The sequence below is a fragment of the Nematolebias whitei genome, chromosome 21 (assembly GCF_014905685.2).
Source record: "Nematolebias whitei isolate Nwh7 chromosome 21, NemWhi1, whole genome shotgun sequence".
NCBI lineage: Eukaryota > Metazoa > Chordata > Actinopteri > Cyprinodontiformes > Rivulidae > Nematolebias > Nematolebias whitei.
Window position 1 is genome coordinate 19945312 of NC_056518.1, and position 25540 is coordinate 19970851.

A 25540-nucleotide genomic window follows, 5' to 3' on the forward strand; every position below is an offset into this window, starting at 1 on the left:
TGAGAGTATGCCAGGTGTTTGAGAGTATGCCAGGTGTTTGAGAGTATACCAGGCGTTTGAGAGTATACCAGGCGTTTGGGAGTATGCCAGGCGTTTGGGAGTATACCAGGCGTTTGGGAGTATGCCAGGTGTTTGAGAGGATGCCAGGTGTTTGAGAGTATGCCAGGCGTTTGAGAGTATACCAGGCGTTTGAGAGTATGCCAGGTGTTTGAGAGTATGCCAGGCGTTTGAGAGTATACCAGGCGTTTGGGAGTATACCAGGCGTTTGAGAGTATGCCAGGTGTTTGGGAGTATACCAGGTGTTTGGGAGTATACCAGGTGTTTGGGAGTATACCAGGTGTTTGGGAGTATACCAGGCATTTGAGCGTATGCCTGTATACCATTAAGTGTTTATGTTCAAGAAATTTTAGCTTTATGTTTAATTCTTTTGGCACAAGTTACTGGGATTGAGCTGATAAATCTGGTATTTTCTGAATTAGCAAATCAATTTAAACATGTTTTTCTCTCTTCTTCAGGGCGTACTCCAGTGTGAGGCGGCATGTCCAACCGGGACTCCCTGGGGTTTGGGGACCTGCTTCCCCAGGATGTGATTAACGTTTTTGCCCAGGAGAAAAACAGCAAGAGGGGCCGGAAGAAGCGCACTCGCGCCTTTAGCCGAGCTTTTGGCTGGTTCAGGAAGAAGAAGAGGAAGAATCTTGGCAGCAATGGGCAGAGCCCTGGTCTGGGCCTGACTTTGGACGGTCACCGAGCCGGACATCCAGGTGGACACAAGGCAGGACAGAAGTCAGGAAGGCAGGCTCATGCTCAGGGAAACAGTCATGGTAAGAGACAACACAATGGTACTCTGGTTGGTTTTGGTACCAGCTCATAGGGTGTGTAGGTTGATGGGTGGGTGTGATGTAGAGGTGGGGGATAGAACTGCTGGTGGCACTGACCCACAACTGACCAAAAGGTGAAAACAATGTGAAAAGGGCAAAAAAGTGCATGCATTTCATTTTTTAATGCAACTCTTAGACCAAATAAAGAAGTCTAATTTATTTAATGATATATTTAATTCACAAATTTATAATTTTATATTTTGCTGTCTATTTATAATAAACTATACACAATCTAATATAAAACGTCAACTTTCCTCTCTTTTAAGGCCATTTATGTTGCACGGGTTCTTCTTTAAATTACAGTTATGTGTATATAGTTTTCTGTATTTTTAACATATATTAATAATATACTGCTGCTTCTAGGGATTTAATTTGTGCAATAATAATGTCAACCATCAACTCATATCACTTTGTCAATTATTTATTAATTTGTTGCGCATTTGGTTTTTAAAAACATGTTTTTCTCATGTTTTCTCTTTCCTCTTTTAACATTCCCATGCAGCGACTCAAGCAAAATGACATAAACCTTTTTATTATTTATAAAAACACACACAAAAAATATTTTAATGTAGCATGAAAATAAGAGGATGGCATATATTATGAGTGTGACTACATAAAATAAATAAAACTGATAAAGCTTATAATTAAAAGAAATATAGCTTTAAAAATTGCTCACTCAGATTCTGTGCCTCTGAAAAAATGACGGTTGGTTTGATTAACAACAAAATGTTGTGTTTAAACCCCTAAAGCTGAAAAACATGTTGAATGTTGGGAAAATTTGCATTTTCCTTCTGACAATAATCTCTTAATGTCAAACTGGATTGCTGTGAGGCTTCACAAACATTAATATTGTTATTAATATTAATATTATTCATAAAAATGTGTGTATTTCTTGCATCAAAGGCCTCTGAGCCTGCTCAGAGGAATTTTGCCTCCTGACCAGGTCACTCCTGCTTTGGGTCATTTAAGTCTCATTTCCCATCACAGAAAACCAAACGCCAGTGTTTTCTGAATACAATGTTTCAAGCATCCAGCAGAAAATCAACACAGTCTGTTAGGGGACACAGTAGTTACAGTAAATTTGACACCTTTAATTACACACTGCTGATTCTCGGGTGTCAACTTCCTATAAAACACATTCTGGCACAAATAAATTGCCAAATGAGATCAGCACTGCTTCATTAGGACGTTCCTGTTAATAAACAAGACACAACCGACTCTCGCTCTTAGTTTTGTAAATCAGTAAATGTTTGATTTGGTGTGAACTGTAAAATAGGGACCATGTAAATATCATAATAAAGGTTTTCCCACGTTGGTTGTATAAATCTACCCATCTGTGGTTATGATTAAACATCAGCAGATGACACATTACACTATTATTTATTCCCCCAAAATAAGCAAAAAAGCCTAAATAAAGAAGCGGTGTGTGGGATATTAATTACACCTCATGATTAAATATCTTGGAACCACTTACAGCATCAATAACTTGACGTAATCGTCGTTTATCTGTCTCTAACGTCGCCCAGCTCTTTGAGGTTTACAGACATTTGTTTCTGCACAGCCCTCTCCAGGTCCCACAATGTTTAAACAGGTGGAGGTCTGGGCTTTGACGGGGTCTTTTTTTTATTTTCAGCTCTTCAGTTGTAGATTTGTCATTGTTGTAAAGGCTGGACCAAGATTTAGCTTCCAGACAGACCTTCAACTCCAGAATAATAGTGTGAATGCTTATTAAGCGTTCACACTATTGTGATCCTGTTTATATTTATTATTATTCTTCCAGTTACTTATGCTATTCCGTATGTTTTTCAGCAGCTTTTCCGCATTTTTGTGTTATTTCAACAAATCGTATATCAAAACATTCAGCTCTTTCAGGAGAAGGGTACTATGACTTTTGTTATTGGTGCAACTTTAGCTTTTTGAATTATTTAATTTTTTTCTGCATTTTTTTCCTCATAGAAAATGAATTGAGCTCATTTTACATCCTTCAGGTCCTTTGATCGGTTTACAATCTTTTACGGCTCCTTTCACATTTTGTTCCGGTTCAGCTTCTTTCAGTTTCTTTGTGCAAATCAGCTTGTGATGCTCCTTTCAGCTTTTTTCTGCAACTTTTAGCTTTTTCTGCCATTTCATCTACTATGTAGCTGTTTTTTTTATGATAATTTAAGCTTTTTCCACTAATTCCACATTTTTTGCACTCATTTAAACTTTTTTCAACCTAATTCAGTAAAAATGTGCTCACTCTACTTCCTTCTGCTAATTTAAGCTTCTTTCTGCTATTTTGGCTACTATTCAGCTGTTTTTCGTTTGTTTGGGGTTTATTTTTTTTGCAAATTTCTGCGTTTTTCAGCCTATTTGAGCACAATACAGCCCATGCTCTTGTAGGCTCTTTCCACTTGTATCTGGTAATTTAAGATTCTTTCTGCGTTTTTAGCTACTATTCAGCAGTTGTTTGCTAATTTCAGCTTTTTTAGCTAATTTCCTAATTTGTCATTTCATAAGCTCATTTCTGCTTATTTAAACAAGATTCAGCAAATATGTTCTTTCTGCTTTCTTCTGCTTGCTTAGGCTTGTTCTTCCATTTCAGCTATATTTCAGCAAGTTTTTAGCTCATTTCAGCTGTTTTTTTTTTTAGCAAGTTCTTCAGAAATAAGTATTCACACTGCCTTTTCACAGCAAATGCAAATTCTTTAGTTTGGTTTAAAAAGGAGGTCATTGTTGAGTTAGTGAGTGCACGATGCCCAGCTCATGTGGCTGCAGAACAAGCAAATCATCAGCCCTCCTCCACCGTGCTCAGCAGTTATTATTGAGATGTTTCTGCTTGGTTTGCTCCTTCATTTTGTTCTCAATTTTCAAACGCACGTTGCTCCTGATGTCTTGATTTTGGTAAACTTTGCAAACCGAAGATGAGCTGAAAAGTCTGCTTTGAAAATATGTTGTTTTTGTGGTTATTTTCCTGGACATGTTTACAAACAAGCCAAGTTTATTTATTTTTATTAGTCTTTCTGTAACTCTGCTGTCATGATCTCTAAAAAGAAGTTATTTGAAGCGTGTAGAGCTTGGAGTGGAGCAGGAGGTCTGACCTTGGGTTGAACTTCCTGGGACTGCCACTTTAGAATTAGTCACTTGTTCTCATTGTAAAATGAGTGACTTCAGATTTAGTGACCTTGTGACCCCGGGAGATTTATGGACAACAAATATTTCTTCCTTTAAGACGCTCCTATGTCTTTCCTCCTCTGCATTAGCACACACCTGAACGCTCCACACCCACAAACTGAGAAACTTCTTTGATGAAAATGTTGATTAATCAAGGGAAGTAGATCAGCAACATCCAGCTGCTACTTAACTTCATATTTATAATAAAGTAACTTGATGTGTTCACCATCTGAAGTTCTATTTCCTTGCTTTTAAAACTAACAAAGCCCTTTTCTCACCTGAAAGTCCAAATCAGAAGTAAATTTTTGCTCACCTAAAGCCATCCATGCCATCTGTTCTCTTTCACCTTCATATATGAGCTAATTTTCCCCTTATTTGATGCTAGTTCGCTTGTAGATGGATCTGTGCCTCACATTAGTGTGCAGTCTTGTCAACAAGTAGTTTACGACAACTTGAAATCATGAAGTACTTGTTTTGTTGGACAAATAGGATGCAAAAGGGTTAAAGTAAAGGAATAAAGTGAGAACCAGTTCAAATATCATGTGCCTTGGCTCCCAGGCATGTGTGTTTGTTCACTGAAAGGGTGTTTGAACACTGATTTCCTACGTTCTGTCTGACCTGCAGGTCACTTTGTTTACCATCTTTCAAAAAATCCCACTTCCTCGTGTTCTGTATAACGATTACTTACTTACCTGGTCTTCAGGTTAAACACAGAAAGAATGTAGTTATAGTTTAAAGTCTAACCAGGGCTGCAAATAGCCTTGATTAGTCTTTTAAACATAACAAAAACTACATGAATTTAACTTGCCAAACAAATCATAACTATAAAAACTAGAGAAATTGCATTTTCTTCGAAAATGCAGTGCTTTTTAATTTTATTATTATTTATTTATTTATTTTTTATTGCAGAAGAACTTGCTGAAAAACAGCTGAAATTATCTATTTAAAAAAAGCCATGCTGAAATGTAGCAGAAATGAAAGAACAAGCCTAAATTAAGCAGAAAGAGCACATACTTGTTAAATTAGGTTTTAAAAAAGCACAAAAATTAGGAAATCGGCTAATAAACTAAAACAAAAACAAAAACATATAAAGTAGCCAAAAAGGTAGAAAGAAGCTTAACCTACGAGAAGGAAGTGAAAATCGCTGAAATGAGCTCATAAAATGTGGAATTAGCTGAAAAAGCTAAAACTTTCATAAAAACAGCTAAATAGATGCTGAAATAGCAGAAAAAGCTGAAATTAGCTGAAAGGAGCATAACAAGCTGAAATTAGGAGAATTATTTTTTTTCATTTACCCTTTATTTATACAGGTAGTCTCATTGAGCCACGAGAACTCCTTTTCAAGAGAGACCTGTTTAGGGAGCAGATGGTGGGGGTTAAGGGCCTTGCTCATGGGCCCAGAGTGGGGCGAATGAGGGTGGGGGCAGCTGTGGTTGCTTCAACTACCCCACCCACATTTTTTAATGTTGTCGGAACCGGGGCTTGAACCGGCAATCTTCCGATCACAGGCCCACCTTCTCTAACCTCCGCGCCACCACTCCCCCTCTATCTGTAAACCACTCCCCCCATCTGTAAACAGATGAAATTAGCTAAAAATGTCCTAAAAAGGTAGAACAAGCTTAAATTAGCAGAATAAAACACAACATTTTTGCCCAATTAGGCTGAAAGAAGCAGAAATTAGTACATAAAATTAGAAAGTATCTGATAAAAGCTGAAATGAGCAAAAAAAAGGCTGAAAAGTAGCTAAAAAAAAGCAGAAAGAAGCTGAAATTACAAGAGGGAAGAGCACATTTTTGCTGAATTAGGCTGAAAAACATGTTTAAATGAGTGCAGAAAATGTGGAAATAGCTGAAACTTAAATTAGCATGAAGCAGCTAAATAGTAGCTGAAATTGTAGAAAAAACTGAAACTTGCAGAAATAAGCTGAAAGGAACATAAGTTGAAATTAGCAGAAAGAAGTTAGAAGAACGTATCTGAAAGGATCACAAAACAGCTAAAATTAGCTGAAAATAGCTGAAAAACTGTTTAAAATTACATAAGGAAGTTGAAAGAAGCTGAAGCAGAACAAAATGTGAAAGGAGCAGTAAAAGGTTGTAAACAGATCTAAAGATTTGAAGGATGTAAAATGAGCTCAATTCATTTTCTATGAGGGAAAAAAAGGCAGAAAAGGCTAAATATTTCTAAAAGCTAAAGTTGGACCAATACCAAAAGTCATAGCTCCCTTCTCCTGAACGAGCTGAATGTTTTGATATAGGATTTGTTGAAGTAGCTTGAAAACTGCGGGACACGAAAAACACAGAAAAACGTGCGTAAGAAAAATGGATCACAGTAGTGTGAGTACATCATAAACATTCCTTAAAGAAGTGCATGGTGCTCATCACCAGAATCTTTAACTACAATAATCTTATCACGAGAAATGTTGGTGATGTAGCCGTTGTGGTCAAACTGAGAGAAAAGGTGTTCTACGTGATTTCATGCGTGCTCTGCTGGTGCTTGAAATATGAGTTAAGAACAACTCTCACCTACTACCACACCAAACTGAACTCATTATCTGTTAAAATGTAACCATTTTTGTCTTGGCTAACGTTGATTAGCTGTGGTGGCCATCTTCAATTGGATTGATTCCAAAAATGTATGTAAGCACGATTACTTTCTGAAAATGTTTTGCTAATGCTACAAACAAACACATAAACGGACAAAAACATCATCACCTTCACCTTCGGTGGCAGACTTAAGTATTAAAGAAGTGATAAATAGTTGCTGCAGCCTTGTACTTCTAAACAAGACAAAACAACGAGAGCATGACTTCTCAGCTAATGGTTGCATGTGTGCACCGAAAACAGTGTGCTTAAACAAATGTATAAAAAAGAGAGAGAGCATTTAAAGAAAAAAAACAACCATAATTTACCCAGAAAATTGCAGCAACAATTTGACTTTTCCCAGAGCTGTGCTCGGATCGTGTTGGAGCTTGCAGAAGTGCACTCGTATATCAGCAGGTTGTTCTGAGCCAGCGAAGACCTTTTTTTAATTTTTTTTATTTTTTTTATTGTGAACTGTCATTATTAAGTCTAGTGTTTTGCTAAGATTAATCACAACCATGATACATTAAGATCCGAAACTGGGGAATAAAAAGGAAAGAAACGTTCCTCGTATTATTGAGCCGGCTCTCATAAAACAACAGAAGCGGAGGCGGTGTTTAGTTTGTTGCTCCGGGCTGTTTGCTTGTGTTTGGAAGTACTTCTAATCCTGGCTGACTGCTTTACAGACGCAGGAGGCTCCACTTGTTTATTTTGCCGCGTCTTCTCACCATGGAAGCCCAGATCCTATGTGGGAATGCTGCTGGGGATTTCCATGGGATCTGACACATCATCAGAATGCACCTACATCAGAGGAGGACCACGTAGAAGCAGCTCTGCTGGGCGTCTCTGTGGATAATGAATATGGCTGAAACCTGTGCACAGTTTTTGCACAATCGTCCTGTTGATTGCCACAGCAGAGCTCTGTTTGAGAAAGCAAAGACTGACAAGAGATAAGGTCTTTGTCCCAAGGTTGACTCCTATGAGGTCAAAAATCTTATCTTTTTTTTTGTTGTTGTTGTTGCAAACATTTGCAGCAAGTAAGACCTTTTACCTCCTATAATGCAAAGGTTGAAATAAGCATTTATGCTTATGGAATCTGCAGTAAATATTCTTTACAGCTGTGTATTTTATACTTCTAAGTGGCAGGCCTCAGGGTACAGAAATACTACATATCACTATATAGCTCGAAGTGTTCGCTGTGATTTATGTGCAAAATAGGCCGTCAGCAATGATCACCGTATTGGTGCTGGCAACGTTCAGGAGCTACGCAGCTATTTAAACACACCAGAGGTGGTTTATTACAGGAGATGTGCTGCAGTGCAACACTTGCTCAGAAAAATGAACCCCTCAAGCTGAGCTCCTGGTGATCTGTAATGATGCCAGCAGGGCCTCCTGCCCTCCGAAAGCTCGGTAAGATGGGCGCAGAGCCAGTTAATTAAAAATCATGCCAGAATCGTTACAAGAGAGTACAAAGGGTTCTGTTTTTTTTTCCTGACCCCTTCAAGTTTTACAATTATATTTTGTGTTCAGCAAATAAACCAACGTATGGTCAGTCCTGCTGACGTGTTTATATCTTTGAGAGGAACTGCTGTCAGCACATCAGAAACTTCAACCAGTTTTCAGTTTCATTTGTAGATGAATGTGCATGTTGACCCAGTTTCTCCTGTCTGGCTGAGCATCCGAACCATGCAGGAGTTTCTGGAAACACAACCGGTGGAGTTTGACCGATCGGGGAGCTGCAGAGCAGCACGCTTTGGTCTGATAAACCCCGACCTCCTAAACTCTTCAGTGTCACAAACCCATTAATTCTGCATCGTCTGTGTTGCATTCTTGAGCCTAAAATCCTTCCATTTAATCACCTCTTGGGATTTTTTTACCTTTTTGTCAGTGGTTCTGTGCAGCTCTGTCCTTTGACCTTGGTAAAAACTAAACAGGCACACTTCTGTTTCTCTTGTCTTTTCTTTTTTTAGGCATTTAGAGGAATTCACCTCTTTTTTTTTTAAGCTTGTTCGGATTTATTAGATCATACGGTCCTAAGACGATATTCCCAGAAGGTCACCTCTTTGCTCGAAACACTCCCCGAGAGATTCCTGGGATTCTTGATCTTTGAGATATTACTTTGAGGAAGCTAGAAAAAGAGAGCCCTTTGTTTTTGTGTGTGTACACACGTGTGTGTGTGTGTGTGTGTGTGTGTGTGTGTGTGTGTGTTTGCCTTGCACGCTGGGATCAGGCCTTTTAAACCATTTAATTTGCTTTCTTTTGATGGTTATTTAGAGGAAAGACACTACTTACAAAAGCAGGATTTTAAACCCTGATGTATTGACTCTTTCTGTATATTCTTGCAGCATGGTTTTAACCGCACTTGTTACAGATGTTTGTGGAGTCTAAGATGTCAGCTTAAGATGTTAGTTTTGGTTCATATGTGGGAATGATCTGCACACTTTTATGGGTTCAAAACCAGGTCAAACTATATTTGAAGTTGATTGTGATAACGCATGAAAGCAGCTTTAGGACAGTGGAATAAATAAAGCGTAACGAGGGGAATATCCTGATGCATGCTCAATAATCTGAGGGGGAAATTATTTAATGAATGAAAGTGGTTACAGTATCCATCTTTAGACTGAAATTAGTGCAGCATGATATTGGGGAAAGAAACTTAACTATCTTTGTTTTTTTTCTCCTGTAAATGGAGGTAAAGCTAAGATGTACTGGACTGACCTGAAAATTTAGAAACTTAACACCCTGGTTGACTCACAGTAACATAATGATATTTATAAAATATTACCGAACTGATGTAACCTTGTATGTGCTTGTTTTAAGATGTGTTTTTGCACTTGTACAGAGGTTGTTTTTTTTGCTATTCAGCAGCCTACATGATCTTTAAGATGTGTCTGGATTGTGGCAAATTGGGACAAAACCTCCTTCAGTGTGAGATCATGATGATTCTCTTCTGCAGCCTCACCACGCTGTGTATGCCCACTCAAGACACAACTCTCCTGGACTGCTTCAGAATGCATGATGCCAGATGTGTCACATCTGTGCAAGGTTGTTTCCATGATCTTGTCATGATCACAGTTGTAGACCAGACAGGAGGCAACCAAAGCATGTCATAGATCAGTAGAGGGTGGCCAATAGAGGGCACAAGGGTGCTACCCCACCACTCACCACATTACTATTATATAAGACATAAAAAAGTTAACTAAAAATTAAATAATAAAATATAAAAATTTCTAAATATATGTATATATATTTGTAGTTGTGTAAGATAAATATTTTATAGTTAATGATGAGGAAAGTTGTTTCGTTCATCAACTTTGTCTGATTGGTGACGTATTTCTGCCCTGGGGCACCAAAATCTTTGCCCATAGACTCGTGTTAAAAAGTTGTACATGCACAGTAGCTCCTCTTCAATACAAGAGATAGGACCATTCTGAGCGCGCCTCTCCTGCGCCCAGAGCTGCTGAATGCAGCTTTATTTGCATATCACCACCCTCCTGTGGTGGGCCGAACATCACGATTAATCAGCAGTCCAAAGACAGGGAGACGGTGCACTCGGTCTTTTTCCAGGACCTGGTTTATCAACAAGGCTTGGCTAAATGAATGTAGTGAGGCTAATGCTTTATTCTGCTTTCCCTGCCTCCTTCAGACATCAGGATCTGACCCAGCATGGATTAAGACAGGTATGACTGATTTAAAGCCTTTTTTTTTTTAAGGCAAAGCAGCATGAACAATCTGGGATCCACATGGAAAATGCACTGCAACTAGCCATGTTGGGAAAATAAGTAATTCATCTCATCTTGAAGGCTACAGGGTAGGGATCCATAAGCACAATGAGGAGGTTGACAAAAACAGGCACATTCTATCCAAAATAATAGACTGTGTCAAGTTCTGTGGTGCATTTGAACTTGCCCTGTGTGGCCATGGTGAAAGTGAAAGCTCAGAAAATCTGGGTGTTTTTAGAGGATTGGTGGATTTTGTAGCATCACTGGATGCGGTTCTACATGAGCACCTGCAGACTGCCACTGTGTTTAAGGAAACATCTAAGACTGTGCAGAATGAACTCATTGATAGTATGCTATTAGTTTTGAGAGAGTGCATCATTGAAGAAATCAGGAGTGCAGACTTTGTCTCCATCCAGGCTGATGAAATAATGGACATTTCCACTCCACACACTTATCCCCCTCCCGGAGAAAACTCCACCAGCCACCACTGTCATAGATATGCTGCTACACTCCAACCAGGACTATACCATGCAAAGCAAGAAATGGAGACCTCACTGAGTTCTTCACACACATTAGAAAACCTTGCAAAAACCTAGAAGAACCCAACGGTCTGGCTGGTTTTAGCATGTTGTAACGTGTTTTTTACTCAGAGCGAAGGGGGCATAGTTTGCTGTACATGTCCTGCACTATAACTGTGCTCGCTCCCGTTCTTGCAGGTATAGACTGAGTATTTAAATGGACGCTCCACTGAAATGATGGGTCTGTTTCAGGCTGCTGGACCTGTGGATTTACTCAACTAGCACTCGACTGGCTGTTTCATGGAAACTTACTCCAAATGTCACTAAATCAACTGCAGTCAAAGTTAGACCAATTAACTGAAATACTGTAAAGGCACTTTTGTAGCTCCACATGACACGAAAACAATGAAGAGCAGGAGAACAGGTTTGAGAAAACCGACTTGTGATAGAGTTTCACTGTGCCCTTTTGATCGAGAGTTGATCTGCAGCCATTTTTTAATAAACTGTCACTTCCAAGAAAAACTGTTTCACTGAAAGATTGTCATTACTTGGCTTTAAAAATAAAAAATAGTCTATATTTAATATGTTGCCATTTAAAGACTGAAGAGTACCTGAAAACCATGACCGGGTGAGAACTAAGACAAGAACACTGGGAAGCTGGCAAAAGCAGAATTTCTTGACTTGCCTACCTGTTAAGTAAACAGTTATGCAATAGCTTTTATTATTGCTTTAGTCTTTGGTGCATTTAGTGGGATTTTGTTACAATAGATGAAGAATCACCACACCCAGATTGGCAGAAGTGATCACGTTTGACTCACCCAAATAATGAGGTTTGCTAAAAGTGGCAGATATCCGTCTTTTTGAACTTTGAATCGTGCGCTAGTTTCCATTTCATCAAGTTCCTTTTATTCTTCACGTTCTAATGTTAATAAACTAAGGACAGCCAAAGGCAGTGGCTTTAGTTTATGAAATCGCACATTGTTTCATTGTTGGGATGTGAAGATATGACTGGCTTTGTGACTCCAGCTGCACCAGCAATTGTTGAGAGAGGAAAATGTTTGCCAGCACAGTCTGGCAGCTCTACAGAGAAGCTGATAAGATTCTCGGATTTGTAAGTTTTGCAGGTGACCATTCGTGACTTCTGTGATTAAGTTTTTCTACTTTGGAGAAAATGATAGGCTTCACACTTACACTAGTGTCAGTAAAGATAGCATTGTTGATGTTGCCTCACTGCTGTGGCAAAGTTGAGTAAAGGTTGGGTCATTTTGCAGATTTCTTCTTTGTCTGAGAACTGTTATTTTTGATAAATATTAGCATTGGAGCTGCGATACGTCTGATTTTTGCTTGTATGTTTAAACCAGAGTTTTAGAGTATAGAAATGATCAAATTATGGTTTTAGAGCTGATCTATGAATTTGAACCATTCTTGAATAATTTTACTTTTTTTTTTTGTAGAAAGATTTGCTCATTAGCGATCAACATCAAGTTTAGCTCAGGCTGTTTTACATAATTCTATTTTTGTTGGGTTTTGGAATTAAGAGTATTGAATTTAAAATGTACTCATTAGGTAACAAACATGGGGAAAAAACTTTTAGACGTATTGAGTTTTATCTGTCAGCAGTAGCTCGGTGGTACAGTAGTCCCTCGCTACTTCGCGGTTCGACTTTCGCAGACTCTCTTTTGCGGCTTTTCAAAGTAAGAATGGACGTGACACACAATTGGCTGATTGATGGGTGAGCCACACGAGCGACATGGATTGTTTATTGAAAATAAATTATTTTAAATGATTTAGCACTTGTGTGCAGCCCACAGGTACAGGGAGAGTCTCCCTCCTGCAGCCTGTCATGATCTCCACTCTCTGCCACCTGCGGCTCTCTGCCACCCCCACATTTCTGCTCCGTGCTACAGCGGGACAACAGGAAGTGCTGGCCCTGCAGCCCACACATCAGACCAGCCCACCAGGAAATCTCCAGACCCTCCAGCAGCAACACTGGACCTGAGTTTAATTTGCTCGTGACAAATTCCTTCATTTCTCATCATTTCAGTCATGGCGTCAATGGAGGAGGAGGAAGAGATCGCTTGCCTCTTGGGGAAAACAAAAAAAAAACTAAAGAAAAGGCCATTAAACCAGATCAGGGATGAAGAAGGGGAATTTAATGCACTGGTGTCTCATACAAAACAGTCCGTCACCAGGCAGTACGCAGTTGTAAAAATTGAGCTTTGCATGGACATGCCCTGCGAGCATCCACTCGACTATACGCGCAGATCTCCGCGGACCCACGTAGGTGCGAATATACTGGAGGCTTTAGTCCCCACTTTGGTGGTGGCGCAGGGAGTAACACCAGCGCCCAGGCGAAAAGAAGCTGTTTTGACCATTAAAGTGCATTTATTAAGAAAAAGATCAACTGAGACGCACCTTTGCTGTAATTTCGAGCAAACAAATAATTGTTTTTAAATTCTTGTTAAAGTTCTCCCGTGCATGCTTCAGTGGCCGCAATTTTGCAGCAAATCGATTTTTAGCACAACACCGGCCCACATTTCTCGGGGGTCAGTCGTGACGCATAATAAATGCGACTTATTGTGAAGTGATTAGTTTTTTTTTCACTTTATGAGACATATTTGGACTGATGGGACTTATATGCCAGAGCGACGTGTACGGCGAAAAATATGGTATGCCACATTGTAAAATCATCAAAATTACAAAATATAAAAGTGTTATTTTTAATTATTTTAGAACTTCTATGTTCAGGTGTTACAGTGTACTTGATCAAGAAGTACATTTCCGCTTTGTGGTGCTGCTGCATGAAGGGTTAACCCTGTCCTGCGGTGCTTCTCTCTATTTACTTTAAATAAGCAATCCATGCTGCATGGATTGTTTATTTAAAAATTTACAGTATTTAAATTTTTATTGTTTATTTACACAGAAGGAGGGAGATTGGAGTAACAGGTGATGAGTGTGATTACAGCGTGGCAGAGACATCATGACATTCTGTGCTCTTTTAGAGCGTTTAGAGTATAGACACATTATTTAGAATATTGCAAGAGTGTGGGAAGGATTTATAAAGCCTTAAGATATATATATAAATACTAAAACTACTACTTACTACTACTATGCTATTTGTACTTCTGTCCCTACTTCGCAGTTTTTCAGTTATCGCAGGGGGGCAGGGTCTCTCTTCCTAAAAAAATACAACTATTTGTCTTCTTTGGTCAAAGCCATACTTGGTTATTTCAATTTATTCTTTTGATTATGTAAAAGAGCAACCTTTGTTCAGTCTCACTGTTTTGCTTCAGTAATGATTTTCTCCAATGATTTAGTTCAGTTCGTTAGAGTCTTCTCATCGTTTGTTCTGTTGAAAACGACAGGCCGTCCTGGACACAAACTGTCGTGAATCCTCCATGTTTTACAGATAAAATTTGTTCTGCATAAATAATACTTTTTTTATTTAAGCATTTATTTTTAGGAAATGGCAGATATGTAGAAATACTGAATGGTTTTTCTCTTGTGTGCCCTGGTATGATGGACTCCCAAACCAAACCATCAATCCTCTTTAGAGAGTATTTAAGTTATTTAGAAGTTTCAGTGTATTTCTGATATATTATAGTCGCCAAACCTTAAGATAGGGTCATAATTTTTCCACAGATATATATTCCTCAAATAAAACTCACCTCACAAACGACTTATCTGAGCATTTTTACTGCAGAAAGTTAAAAAAATATATATTTAAACTAGTTTGCTTAGGTACAGATCTAATCTCATAAATCCTAATTTTACATCTAAAATTGATGTGTGTAGATATTTATTTTTGGTCAATTGGATTTTGAGGTTGCAACCATATATTCTGTAGAGTCTGGACCGACTTGAATGTGAGCTTGTCTCCTGGTTTGCAGAGCTTTCTTCTACACCCTGGAGGTGGTAATTCAAGTGTTATGACACTGTTTTATTGTCTAAAGTCGCATATAGCAGGAACTTTTGGCAAACTTGTGCTTTCTTCAAACAGGCACCAGCAGGCCTGAATATTTTCTGATTTATTTGTCAGAATTTGTCGTTACGAAGCCGTCTCAACTGATGTGGCTGGATATTAACCGTCATGTGGAAACAAACCATCTCAGTGTTTTGAGTCTGTTGAGTATATTTTTAGAGGAAGCTGATACACGCTGGTTTCCTGGTGGAGTGATTGTATTGCGTGACGTGGAGTGTGACCCTGCGCGCTGCGTGATGCAGGCGGATCAGTTTCCTCGTCACGTTCTTGCTTCTTTTCTTTCAGCCATGATGTTTTTATTTATTTCAGTGAAAACCAGGAGCATGATCAGAGTTGGGTTCACTTGAGCTTTGGGACTTCTCAACAGGCATGTCAAGAAATGTTTTATTTTTAAAGACGGTGACACTCGAGCTCTTTCCCACTGTCATGGCAGAGCGTTTAGTTGGGTTTCTGTTGACTACCGCTGCTTAAATTCCTGGCAGGCACCACCCTGAGAGCCGGAGAGAATATCCCTGAATGGTTGTCTTCCTGGCTGTGCAAAACAAGATAAAGAGGCAAGTTAGGGCAGAGACGAGAGGTGTGTGTTTGTGTGTGTGTGTGGGCTCAGGACTTCTCCTGATTCTCACATCAATGCCGGTTTGTTTGTGTCGAGGTAGACTACAGCTTGTCATTCGTCAGTGAGATTGGCTGCCAATGGCCGTCACTCTGGGACTTTTAGGTGGGCAGAGAAGTTGGTGGGTGATCCCTCCCACCTCAGAAGGAGATTGTGAATCACTTTCATCCAGCAGAGGTCTATACATGGTATCAGGACAAAAACCTTAGACCAGGCAGTTTCTTTTTGTTTAAAGTTGTCTCCATTCTTCTCCATTAGCCTCTAATAAAGTTACATCAACTACAAAGTCTGAGGCGTCTGAGTCACAGTAAAACACATTTCTTGACTTGAGCGTTGCCAAAGGGAAGATTGACACCCTCTTGCACAATCTGTAAACCAAAAGACTAAACAAACAAGTGGATGGTCTTCTTTTATAGGCTTTACTCTAGAGCTGTCATTTCTAACCTCAACCTGGAGCATGGCCCCGCCCGACCTGGATTAGGGCCGGTGTCGAGTTTTTTATTGCGTCAGCGGACGCGCGCGGCTGACGATCCAATTATATGGAAACTTGGCTTGCCGCACCATTTGACCGCGCGCTGACCAGCCTTGAAAGAAGTAAAAAGTTCAGTTCCAATTCAGATGGACTACTGCCAGGCAGCGATCCATCAGCCCAAATGGACGTTCATTCACTGCACTCAGCGGACACGTGCGGTCGACAGCCCAAACAGGTGAGATCCTAAAATATCCAACATGTCAGAGCAGGGTCCATGTCTAAATAATGCAGAGTGCAGGCAGAAGCAGGGATTTAATGTGCTTTGACGGTCATGAAAGGACAAACACCCCCTCAGCTCCGATCTTCTGCCCCCTCAGCCGTGCCCGTCGGCTAATAACTATATAAGCAGTCAAAGCTTAATTTAAAGTATCGGGGGGGTTTTCAGGTTCGGACCTGTAATTACTGTTAATTCGTCGGGTCGGGTGGGGTTCGGAAATTATGTCTACGGGCTGGGGCAGGTTCGGGTTGGATTTTTTTGGTCCTGAATGCAACTCTACTTGACTCATCCACTCGGGTGGACTCGGAGCATCTTCAGAGTCTTCCCATTGGGTGAGCCCACCCACCCCCAGCTCGGTTTTTAGGACTGACTCAGCTGAGGTTCCAAGCAAGCTGGGTCAAAGGAAACATTACTGTTGTTCAAGCAAAGGGCTTTAGCAATAAAGATCACTCCTGTCTGGTAGATCAGCTGTGCTTTTTATCAATAAAGATTAACTCAGCTTTTATTTAAATTTATTTTGAATCATGCAAAAAATATTTTATTCATACTCTTTTTTTTTCTCTCCCCCCCCCCCCCCCCCAGTTTTAAAATACCATATGAGTAGTTCTTGAACTTTTTTTGCTAAATCTTCCAGAAGTAAAAAAAAAACAACAACTTCCATTTCAGATAGTTAAAATCAGTATAGTGAATTCCAAATAATAAATAAATTTGATAAAAAATTTGGACTTTTCAGTATATTATGTTGGAATTGCTTTCTTTTAATTGAACAAATAAGATTCACGGGAATAAAATATTCTACAAAATGTTTGTCATATAATTTTATTTAAAATATGAAAAGTTTTACAATTACTCAAATTAGACTCATGTTCGTGCTGCTGTTTGGCATTTTGTTTTTATGCTACTAGTGCTTAGTGTATTTTTAGTTAACTTTTTTAGTTCATATTTTAGATCTTTTTGCCGTTTTTCTTTTACATTTCAATACTTATGTTGGCTCTAACTGGGACCCTGTGTACACACTTTCGTTCCACCACATGTACCACATGTGGTGTGTATGACTCATAAAGAACCTTGAATCCTTAATTGGATTGTTTTAATGGTCTTCCTTAAAATATTTGCCAACTAGTTTAATATTAACAAAATAACACATTTCTAGTTTATTCATTTGAAGCACCTTTTAATTTTTAAGAACTCAATGAAGATTTATTTCTTATCATTTTAACGTCTTTTCAGCACTGTCTGCATTACAGTTTTATGTTACACTAGTTGTTGATGTGACATATTTACTGAAACAATCTGTTTTCTTTTGGGGAATTTACCCAAACCAAGCCAAAAACAGATTTACGCGCTTCCTGCTGTACTTTCATTTGACTTTACATTTATTTACAACCAAATTAGGACCGTAATCCCCCATTTTGAGCTGATTTTGTTAATCCCCTGGTTTTTTTTTTGTTTTGTTTTTTTAATACTGTTTTCCATCTTTAAATGCTGAAATCTTACACTTGAATATAATGAGAGTCAATCCAAGATGTAAACATCAGTTCGGCGTTCATGAATAATCCCTAACGGCTTTTGCGTAATCCAGCAGGGACAGATGGTGTCATTAATATGGACACAATTACAAAGTGGATCCAGAACCAGTGATAACACGGGCCCCCTTGTTGATGTGCGTTCACGCCCCCACCCATCACTTCATTAGGTTTCATGGTAACCAAAAGGGATTTTCCTGGCCTGAGTAAACTTTGTACAAACTCCACAACTCGGAAGTGTCGACTGTAGAAGCCAGTCCTGTTAAACTAGAGTTCACCGTTTGTTTTTTTTAAAAACTCATTACAAAGTACTGGTACCAGTCCATTTGTTTTTTGTGGAGTGCTTTTGTCTGACTCACCAGTAGGATCACAACCATGGGACTGTTTTCCATTTGCTCAGATGTCAAACATTCCAAGTCATGCCTGCTCAGCACGCCCGGTAGTGAACAAACACCTTTCTTACACTTTGGTTCGACGTTCTTTTGATTAAAGAAATATAAAAGAAAAAGATTAAGCGGTTAGAACAAGCGTTTTACAAAGTATAAGTACACGCATGTGTTAAACTCGATGTAATCTTTCTAAAGATAGTAACTTTTTTTTAATGTGACCAAGTGATCTGGAGCTGGAGGCCTCTTAAAATGTGGTTTGAATTTTGTTTTTTTTAAACCAAGTCATTTACTCCACCTTGTGGCACAACTTTAAAATTTAACCTTTCTAAATGAACTCTTATAGAAGTACAAACATGTCAACTTTATTATCAGAGATTTCCTATTTATTAAGAGAAAGCTGTGGCCCAGATTCTTCCCGGCCTTTTTCCTGAAACATTTACATGTTCGGTATCGGTGTCGTCTGCGTCCTGACCGACTCGTTGGAGCTGCTGAGGGGGAACAACAGTGAGATTCTGGGTGTCTGACTGCTGGTGGGGTGGGGTGGGGTGGGGTGGCGCAGTAGGAATTAGGCTGCTGAGGATTAATGTCTGTTTGTGCATTGGCTGTAGATACACTCTGCTCTGCGTGGACGTAAACTGACAATAACAACTTCATCAAAAACAATCTCATCCTGATTGTTTGGGGACGTTTATCCAACAGATGGATTTTAGTCGACTTCTTTAGAACTGAATATTGCTCTCTTTTTGTCTCCTTTACTGCAGTTTGAGCATATTTTAATGGATTTTTTTTCATACCTTTTACAAGAAGTGATGGTGATACTCCCAACTAATAACTTTAATTTCTACTGCTTTGCGATGGTTTTGCCGAAGAAAGGTAAGCAGAAGCGGCACTACTTGGAGTAGTTTGGTTTTACTTGTTCATGAGTAAAGCCAAGTGTTGATGCTGAGAAACAGTTGAAACTAGGGGTGCACTGATTTGCAGTTTTCTGGCCGATCACTGATCTCTAAAAAGCCTGACCTGCCGGATCCAATTTTGTTTAAAGCGGTACTGTCAGGTGTTATAAAGTCACAATTTCCAATCTTATTTTATTGAAAAACATACCCTTGAACAATATCCTAGAAACAAAACAAACCTGTTTTAACTGGCCATGAGGCGGTAGAAGTGTAAGTCACCAGCTTTACCACGATACGATATTATATTGAATTGTTTGTATGACGATACGATTTTTCTCTATCACAACGTCTGTCGCGATACGATTTCGATTGTTTGATTCACAAATCTGCGATCGATATATTGCGATATCAAATGCCCATCTCACTTTCATATAAATAAATTTACAAAAACAATTCAGATATGATTTAACTATTTTATTTCTGTTATTACAGGCACCAGGCATTTACATTTTTTTCTTAATTAATGGAAAATAAAAACAAATGACTTGTTCAGTATGGTCTCACATTTCTCATGTTGAAGTGCATTTTTAAACCAGTTAACTTAAAAGTTCCCTAATTACGTTTCATTTATAAAGAAACAAAAAAGATATTGAGCTTACATAACATGACTGTCAATATCGTGTTTCTTCTTCAGGTGAACGGACAAATTTGTTGTATTTTAACTCACACTGACACCTTTTGCATACGGCATGAGTTTTGTCTGTTGAGCCGTCCTTCTGTCAGAATCCAAAATATTTCCACAGTGTTGATTAGAGCGTAGCCGTGCACAGAAATGGTGAGACAGACGTGCCTTGGGAATTTCAAAATAAAAGCGTATTTTAAAAATGACTATATGAATCGACGTTTTAGTTTTGCCACAATATAATTGAATCATTAATCATTTAATCGATATATCTATGTAAATCAATGTATTGTTACACCCCTATGAAGTAGTGTTCTGAAATATAAATGATGTTTAGACAATCGTTAAAACTACATAAAAATCGGTAAAATTGGTTTCTCGTGTATCGGCCGATCTCCCAAAATTAAGGAAATCGGGGCCGATTTATCGGTGCACCCCTATTTGAAACATCACGTTTAAACTTTTAAGGATGCTATAGACCACATGTTAAATGTACTAACCTTTAGGTAACTGTTTACTGAGATGTTTCTGTCTCAGAGCAGCATCTATAATTCTGTTCATAGAAGAAAAGTACCAAAAAAATTAGCTGCAGTCACTTGAGAACCTGGCTGTAAACAAAGCGTGTTCTTTCAGCGATGGTGCAGACAGAGCAGCTAAACAGAGCTACTGTCACTCTGGCATGAAGTCCTGTGGCAGGTTTGTAGACCGCTGATCCCGGATTGTGCCCTGAATGTGTGAGGGCACCAAGTAATCACACCACATGGCAGACGAGGTTTTCTTGGTGGTGCTTTTAGGAGGTCATAAAAAAGGTTGGGTTTTTTTTGTTTTTGTCTTGTTTTTGCCACTTTTTATGTAGTTGTTTTGATATTTTAGGTATTTTCAATATAAAAATATGGACTCTTGTACAGTTTGTCATAAATACAATAATCTCCTCCTTACTGTCTCTTTAAATAATACTCAGGTTGGGAAATATGTTGGCATATGTTGCTGATGGTGATTTTTTGATACCATAATCCTCCATTTAGAGCCTTTCTAAAAGTCACAGCAGTTTAATCCTACATAAGAGGAATTGGAGTTCAGCCGATTTAATTCGCACTCTTAAATGTTAAGCCTCAAACATATTTACTGTTTCTGTGCTTAAATTCTCCCTGACAGACACCTGTGTCGTCCCCCCCCCCCCCCCCCCGGTCCATATGCCCCCCTCATTTTAAAGTTACTTTAACGCAGACTCGTGCTGATCTTCATCTCCTATTTTCTGCTTCAAGCTGCTCCAAAGCTAAACGATGATTACAAGACGCCAGCAGCCCCGCAGATCCAGGAGAATGTGTTCATGGAGGGCAGCAGGTCCAAATATGTGGAGGACCTCCACACCGAGGCTCAAGAAGGGTTGAAAATGATGCAAGAAGGTATAAGAGGCAGCAGAGATGCAGTCTGAACATAGTTGCATTGAATTCTACACTGCTGAGTGATGTAATCGCTGTTGTTTAAATTTTTGTTTTTGCAGAAAGCCATATTGGAGAGAAGTTTCAGGATGATGTAAGCACAGTTGTAAGTTCTGTACTCGTATCAATTTAAAGCTTTTCAACACACGTAATTCCGTTTTTTTTTCCCATCCTCGTACAAATATATCTATTCCCTCTTTTTTTCAGTCAACAGTGACAGTCGATACAGACGGGGAAGGGACAGGGTTTGTGACAGACAGCACCATTCCCGACACATCTTCTGTTGTCTCGATGCGCTCATCGGTGTCCACAAGGTCGTCACGCTCCGGACTCACCAGGCAAGGTAACGTATCTGTCATGGCATAAAAAAATAAAAGGAAGATTTAAAAAAACAGCTTGCTGATTTTTATTAATTTATTACAAATGAAATGTTGAGCAGAAAATCCCAGGAATTAAACAAAATAATAATAATGTGTTATGTATTGTCATCATTGTATGTTCCCATACAATGGCAACATTTTATCTCTGCATTTAACCCATCCACCCCCAGGTGGAGCAGTGGGCAGCTATTGAAAGTGCCAGGGAGCAATTGGGGTTAGGGTGTGCTGCTCAGAGACACCACAAGATGTGCAATGACTGGGGATCGAACCTGGGACTTTCTTGTTCTGAGTCGGCTGCCCTGCCTCTAAAATATTACATACTTTTAGTTTTTAATTTGAATTGTTGGTTCAAGAAGACAACCACAATTATTTGAAAATTATGGTTGCTCTGTTTTCTTATATTCAAGTAGAAACCATAAAATATAATCTGTGGATGGATGGAGATTAAACACAGATAGGTTTGTATAGTCTAACATTTTTCCTCTTTTTCAGGATCAACGTTCAGACCACTGAACTCTGGAAAAAAGTCTGAAAAGTCCAAAACAAGAAGAAAACAGAGGAAGAACGTTCCAGGGATTCCTCGACATGTTCAGAAAGAGCTGGGTATGCTGCTAATCATTTAAATGTTGAACAAAAACATTTGCTTCTCAATTACTCATTGATAAAACTATGAGTGTGTTTTTATTTTTTATTTTATTTACTTAACTATATATTTTTCTTTATCATAATAAAACCATGGGGTATTTTTTGTTTCGTCCTTCAGGTTTGGACAGAGTGGGCTGGACAATAAATGAGAAACAGGTTTACAACGGAGAGACTAATGTTAGTTCTACAACTGATGGATCACAGCATGACGCAGGTTCACCAAAGGGGTCCGGTGCTAGCCCGCAAGCGTCTAATTTTATCTACCCGCTCAGTAAAGACAAAGTGGAGCAGCTCAATGCTGCCCATGCAGGACATAGAGATGACCTGGCCTTGCTCCACCGCCTGCATCCTCTTCTCACCGATGAACAGAGGCCCCGGTCTATGGCCGTCCCCTGGATGACTACTTCCTCCAGCCTTCTACAGCAGCCACCCAGTCCTGTCATGTCTATGTCACCCCAGGCTGCTTACTTGTCCAAAATCATCCCCAATGCCGTGTTGCCACCTTCCATCGATGTGGTGGAAATTAGCCGTGGTCGGAGTCGCAGCAGCGTGCGCACTGTCAGCAAGAGCAGCCTGCTGTTGTCCAGCCCAGCTCCCTCCCGTGCTTCTTCTAGAGCCTCTTCATCCAGAACCTCTTCCTCCATGTTCACTTCTGCCTCCCGCTACAATGGTCCCAATATGTCCGACACCTCTTGTTGGAGCAATTCTGACTCAGACACTCTGGTGTCTGACTCTTCAACCATCTCTAGCAGCAGCACCTCTAGACAAAAGTCTGAGCACAGATATACTTTTAAGGAGAACAAAGTTAATATTAATTCCTCTGATGGTACCTCCAAGGTCATCATTAAGGAAGACCAGGTTAAGAAAGATGGGCAATTTGTACGTAGTCTCTCTGTCATGAAGACCAAAAGACCTCCACCTCCTCCAAACCGCTCCAATTCCCTTCACAGTAAAGTGAAGAGAAGGTCACGAGATCTGGCAGAGGTTAGAATTATTTCTGGAGAACAGAGCACACTTGTTCCAAGTGGAGAAAACAAGCCTGGTACATCTCCAGTCCTCTACAGGAGCATAAACAGCCCTGACTACCATGCAGACACCAGTTCTCTGGATGAATCAACAGGCTCTGCGTCATTCACTTTCATCAAATCTCAGCTACAGGAGCCAAAAGCCGAGGATTCAAAGAATGTTGCAGAAATCATTTACAAAGAAGATTCATATAAAAAGCAGCAACCTCTTCAGGAGAACAAGCCCAGCAAAGTCATCTCCCCATCCAGTGGCTACTCCAGCCAAGATGGAACATCCCCAATTCACAAGTCATCTCCACAGCACAAGAACAACACTTTCTTGACAAAGCTTCATAAGTTGTTTGGTGGGTCTGCTCCATCCTTTTCAGCACACCCAGGTGTTGAAAATGTTAAACCCACAGGGGAACCTAAATCTGACACGATCAGCGTCAGCCCTTCTGTGCAGACCTTGAGAGAACTCTTCAACATCCCCCCCCCACCCAAAGTCCACGCTCCGCCACCTCCTCCCCCTGAGGTATGGGCTCACAGTAAACGGACATTTGAGTTACTCCTGGGGCCTCCAGCTCCTGACGACGTCTACGCCATCATAAAAAAGAATCCAAAGGACAGGAGACACCAGAGGCAGTCCCCCTCTGTGTCTACAGAAAGTTCTGTGAAAAGCTTAGTGTTGGAAAGAAAACACAAGAATCCAGTTACCGAGTCAAAGACGGTTCAAGAAAGTAGGATCTTCTCTGCAGAGATTCACAAAGAGAACAATGAAAGTCTAGCTCAGAATGGAAGTTTGAAAGAAATCTATATGGATGAGAAAGTGAGAGTATGTGATATGTTAAATGGGATTTTTGTGAAGGCTGTAGAACAGCAGGCAATAAAAGAAGGTTGTCAGAAAGCAACCAGGCAGGCTACAGAGGTAAAGACCTTCACAGATCCATTACCCAGTATTTCATTAGGACGCATTTCTCCATCACCGTCTCCTCAACTAGCAGACCATCCAGTCCAACGCACCACTACAGAGACCACTGAAGGTGCTTCTGTCTCAAAGGTACAAGTTACATCACCTGAATCATCCTGGCCCCCGCCACCCCCACCAATGAATCAAGGGAAGATCAGTAGATCTGATGAGACAGATTTTCCTCTTCCACCTCCCCCATTGTTTGGTGAGGTGGGACTAGTTTCACTTGTTCAGGTGCAACTAAAGGAGTCCAGCCTCGGTGATGACTTATCTTCTACGTATGTGTCTGTTAAATCAAAGTTGAAAGTAGAACAAGTCACGGTGTTCACTGGGGATGAAGCACAGAAGCGCTGTTCACCTGACAAGGTGGTGTCTTTATCCACGAGTGTCCCGCCTCCTCCACCATACACAGCTCCCCCTCCACCAACAGTTACAATTCAGAAAGTTGTTCTTCCACCAAAAGAGGCTTCTCCACCACCTCCTGTGGGATCCATCACTTATGTTGTTCAAGAGGTCATTCCACGGGTTCCATCGCCAGACAAAGATGCTTCACCTCCTGTAAATGTTGTAGAAGTGTTGACCTTCCCTCCCAAAAAGACTACTGCTCTTTCCCCTGAAAATGCTTCTCAGCCTGCTGGAGACACAGCACCTGAAAGCAAGCTTGCTCCACCACAAAGTATTCCACCTCTACCGCCACTGCCATCGCTTCTCCAACTGTCAGAGCAGCTTACTGATCCTCCGCACAAGAACATCTCATTGGAACCAGAAACTAAAGACTTATCGAACAGTATTTTCATCACCCCACAGAGTATTCCACCTCCTACAGAGCCTCTCCTCAAACATTCAGTCATAATTCAGACAACTGATGATCCAGCAACTGATGATGCACCTCCTTCTCCTCCACTGGAGTTCAAAAACCCACCTTCATTAAAAGAGGCAGAAACACCTGCTCCTAATCCACCTATTAACATTCCCCCGCCTCCACTTTTACCAGCACAGATTCCTGCCAGTATAAATCATCAGTCTAGTCGTCTGAGCACAGAAAACCAAACCCAAGAGAAGAGCTCTGCATCTGATGGGCACAAGGAACTGTCTATCATCACCCCATCCCTTCTGCAGAAGGTCAAGCTTCGGTCCATCAACAGCAGTCCCGAACCCCTTGAAGGTCAAGAGCAGGCCTCTGTGACAGCTGTGCACAAGGAACCCACCTCAGTTATAACCCATTCCCTCCTGCAGATGGTCAAGCTTCGATCAGTCAACAGCAGCCCTGAACCATCAGAAGCTGCTAAAGAGGAAACCAAGTCCACCAGCACATCAGCTCCCTTGCAAATAGTCAAGCTTCAATCAGTCAACAACAGCCCTGAACCACCAGAAGCTGCTAAAGAGGAAATCAAGTCCACCAGCACATCAGCTCC

The 25540-nt window shown here is 40.2% G+C and overlaps 1 protein-coding gene across 2 annotated transcripts in view; it reads left to right on the forward strand.

The window, feature by feature from the left end:
• Positions 1–25540, forward strand: part of LOC119427382 (uncharacterized protein KIAA1522 homolog) — a 34748-nt gene that overhangs the window by 7944 nt on the left and 1264 nt on the right. Inside the window, exons 2-7 of one of the 2 annotated variants that reach the window (XM_037694985.1) lie at positions 516–821; positions 20950–21090; positions 21189–21232; positions 21334–21469; positions 21999–22109; positions 22270–25531. In XM_037694985.1, coding sequence (XP_037550913.1) covers positions 539–821; positions 20950–21090; positions 21189–21232; positions 21334–21469; positions 21999–22109; positions 22270–25531 — 3977 coding nt within the window. In that variant the 5' untranslated portion in view covers positions 516–538. The remainder of the gene's footprint in view (positions 1–515; positions 822–20949; positions 21091–21188; positions 21233–21333; positions 21470–21998; positions 22110–22269; positions 25532–25540) is intronic. The other variant, XM_037694986.1, reaches the window with a different exon arrangement.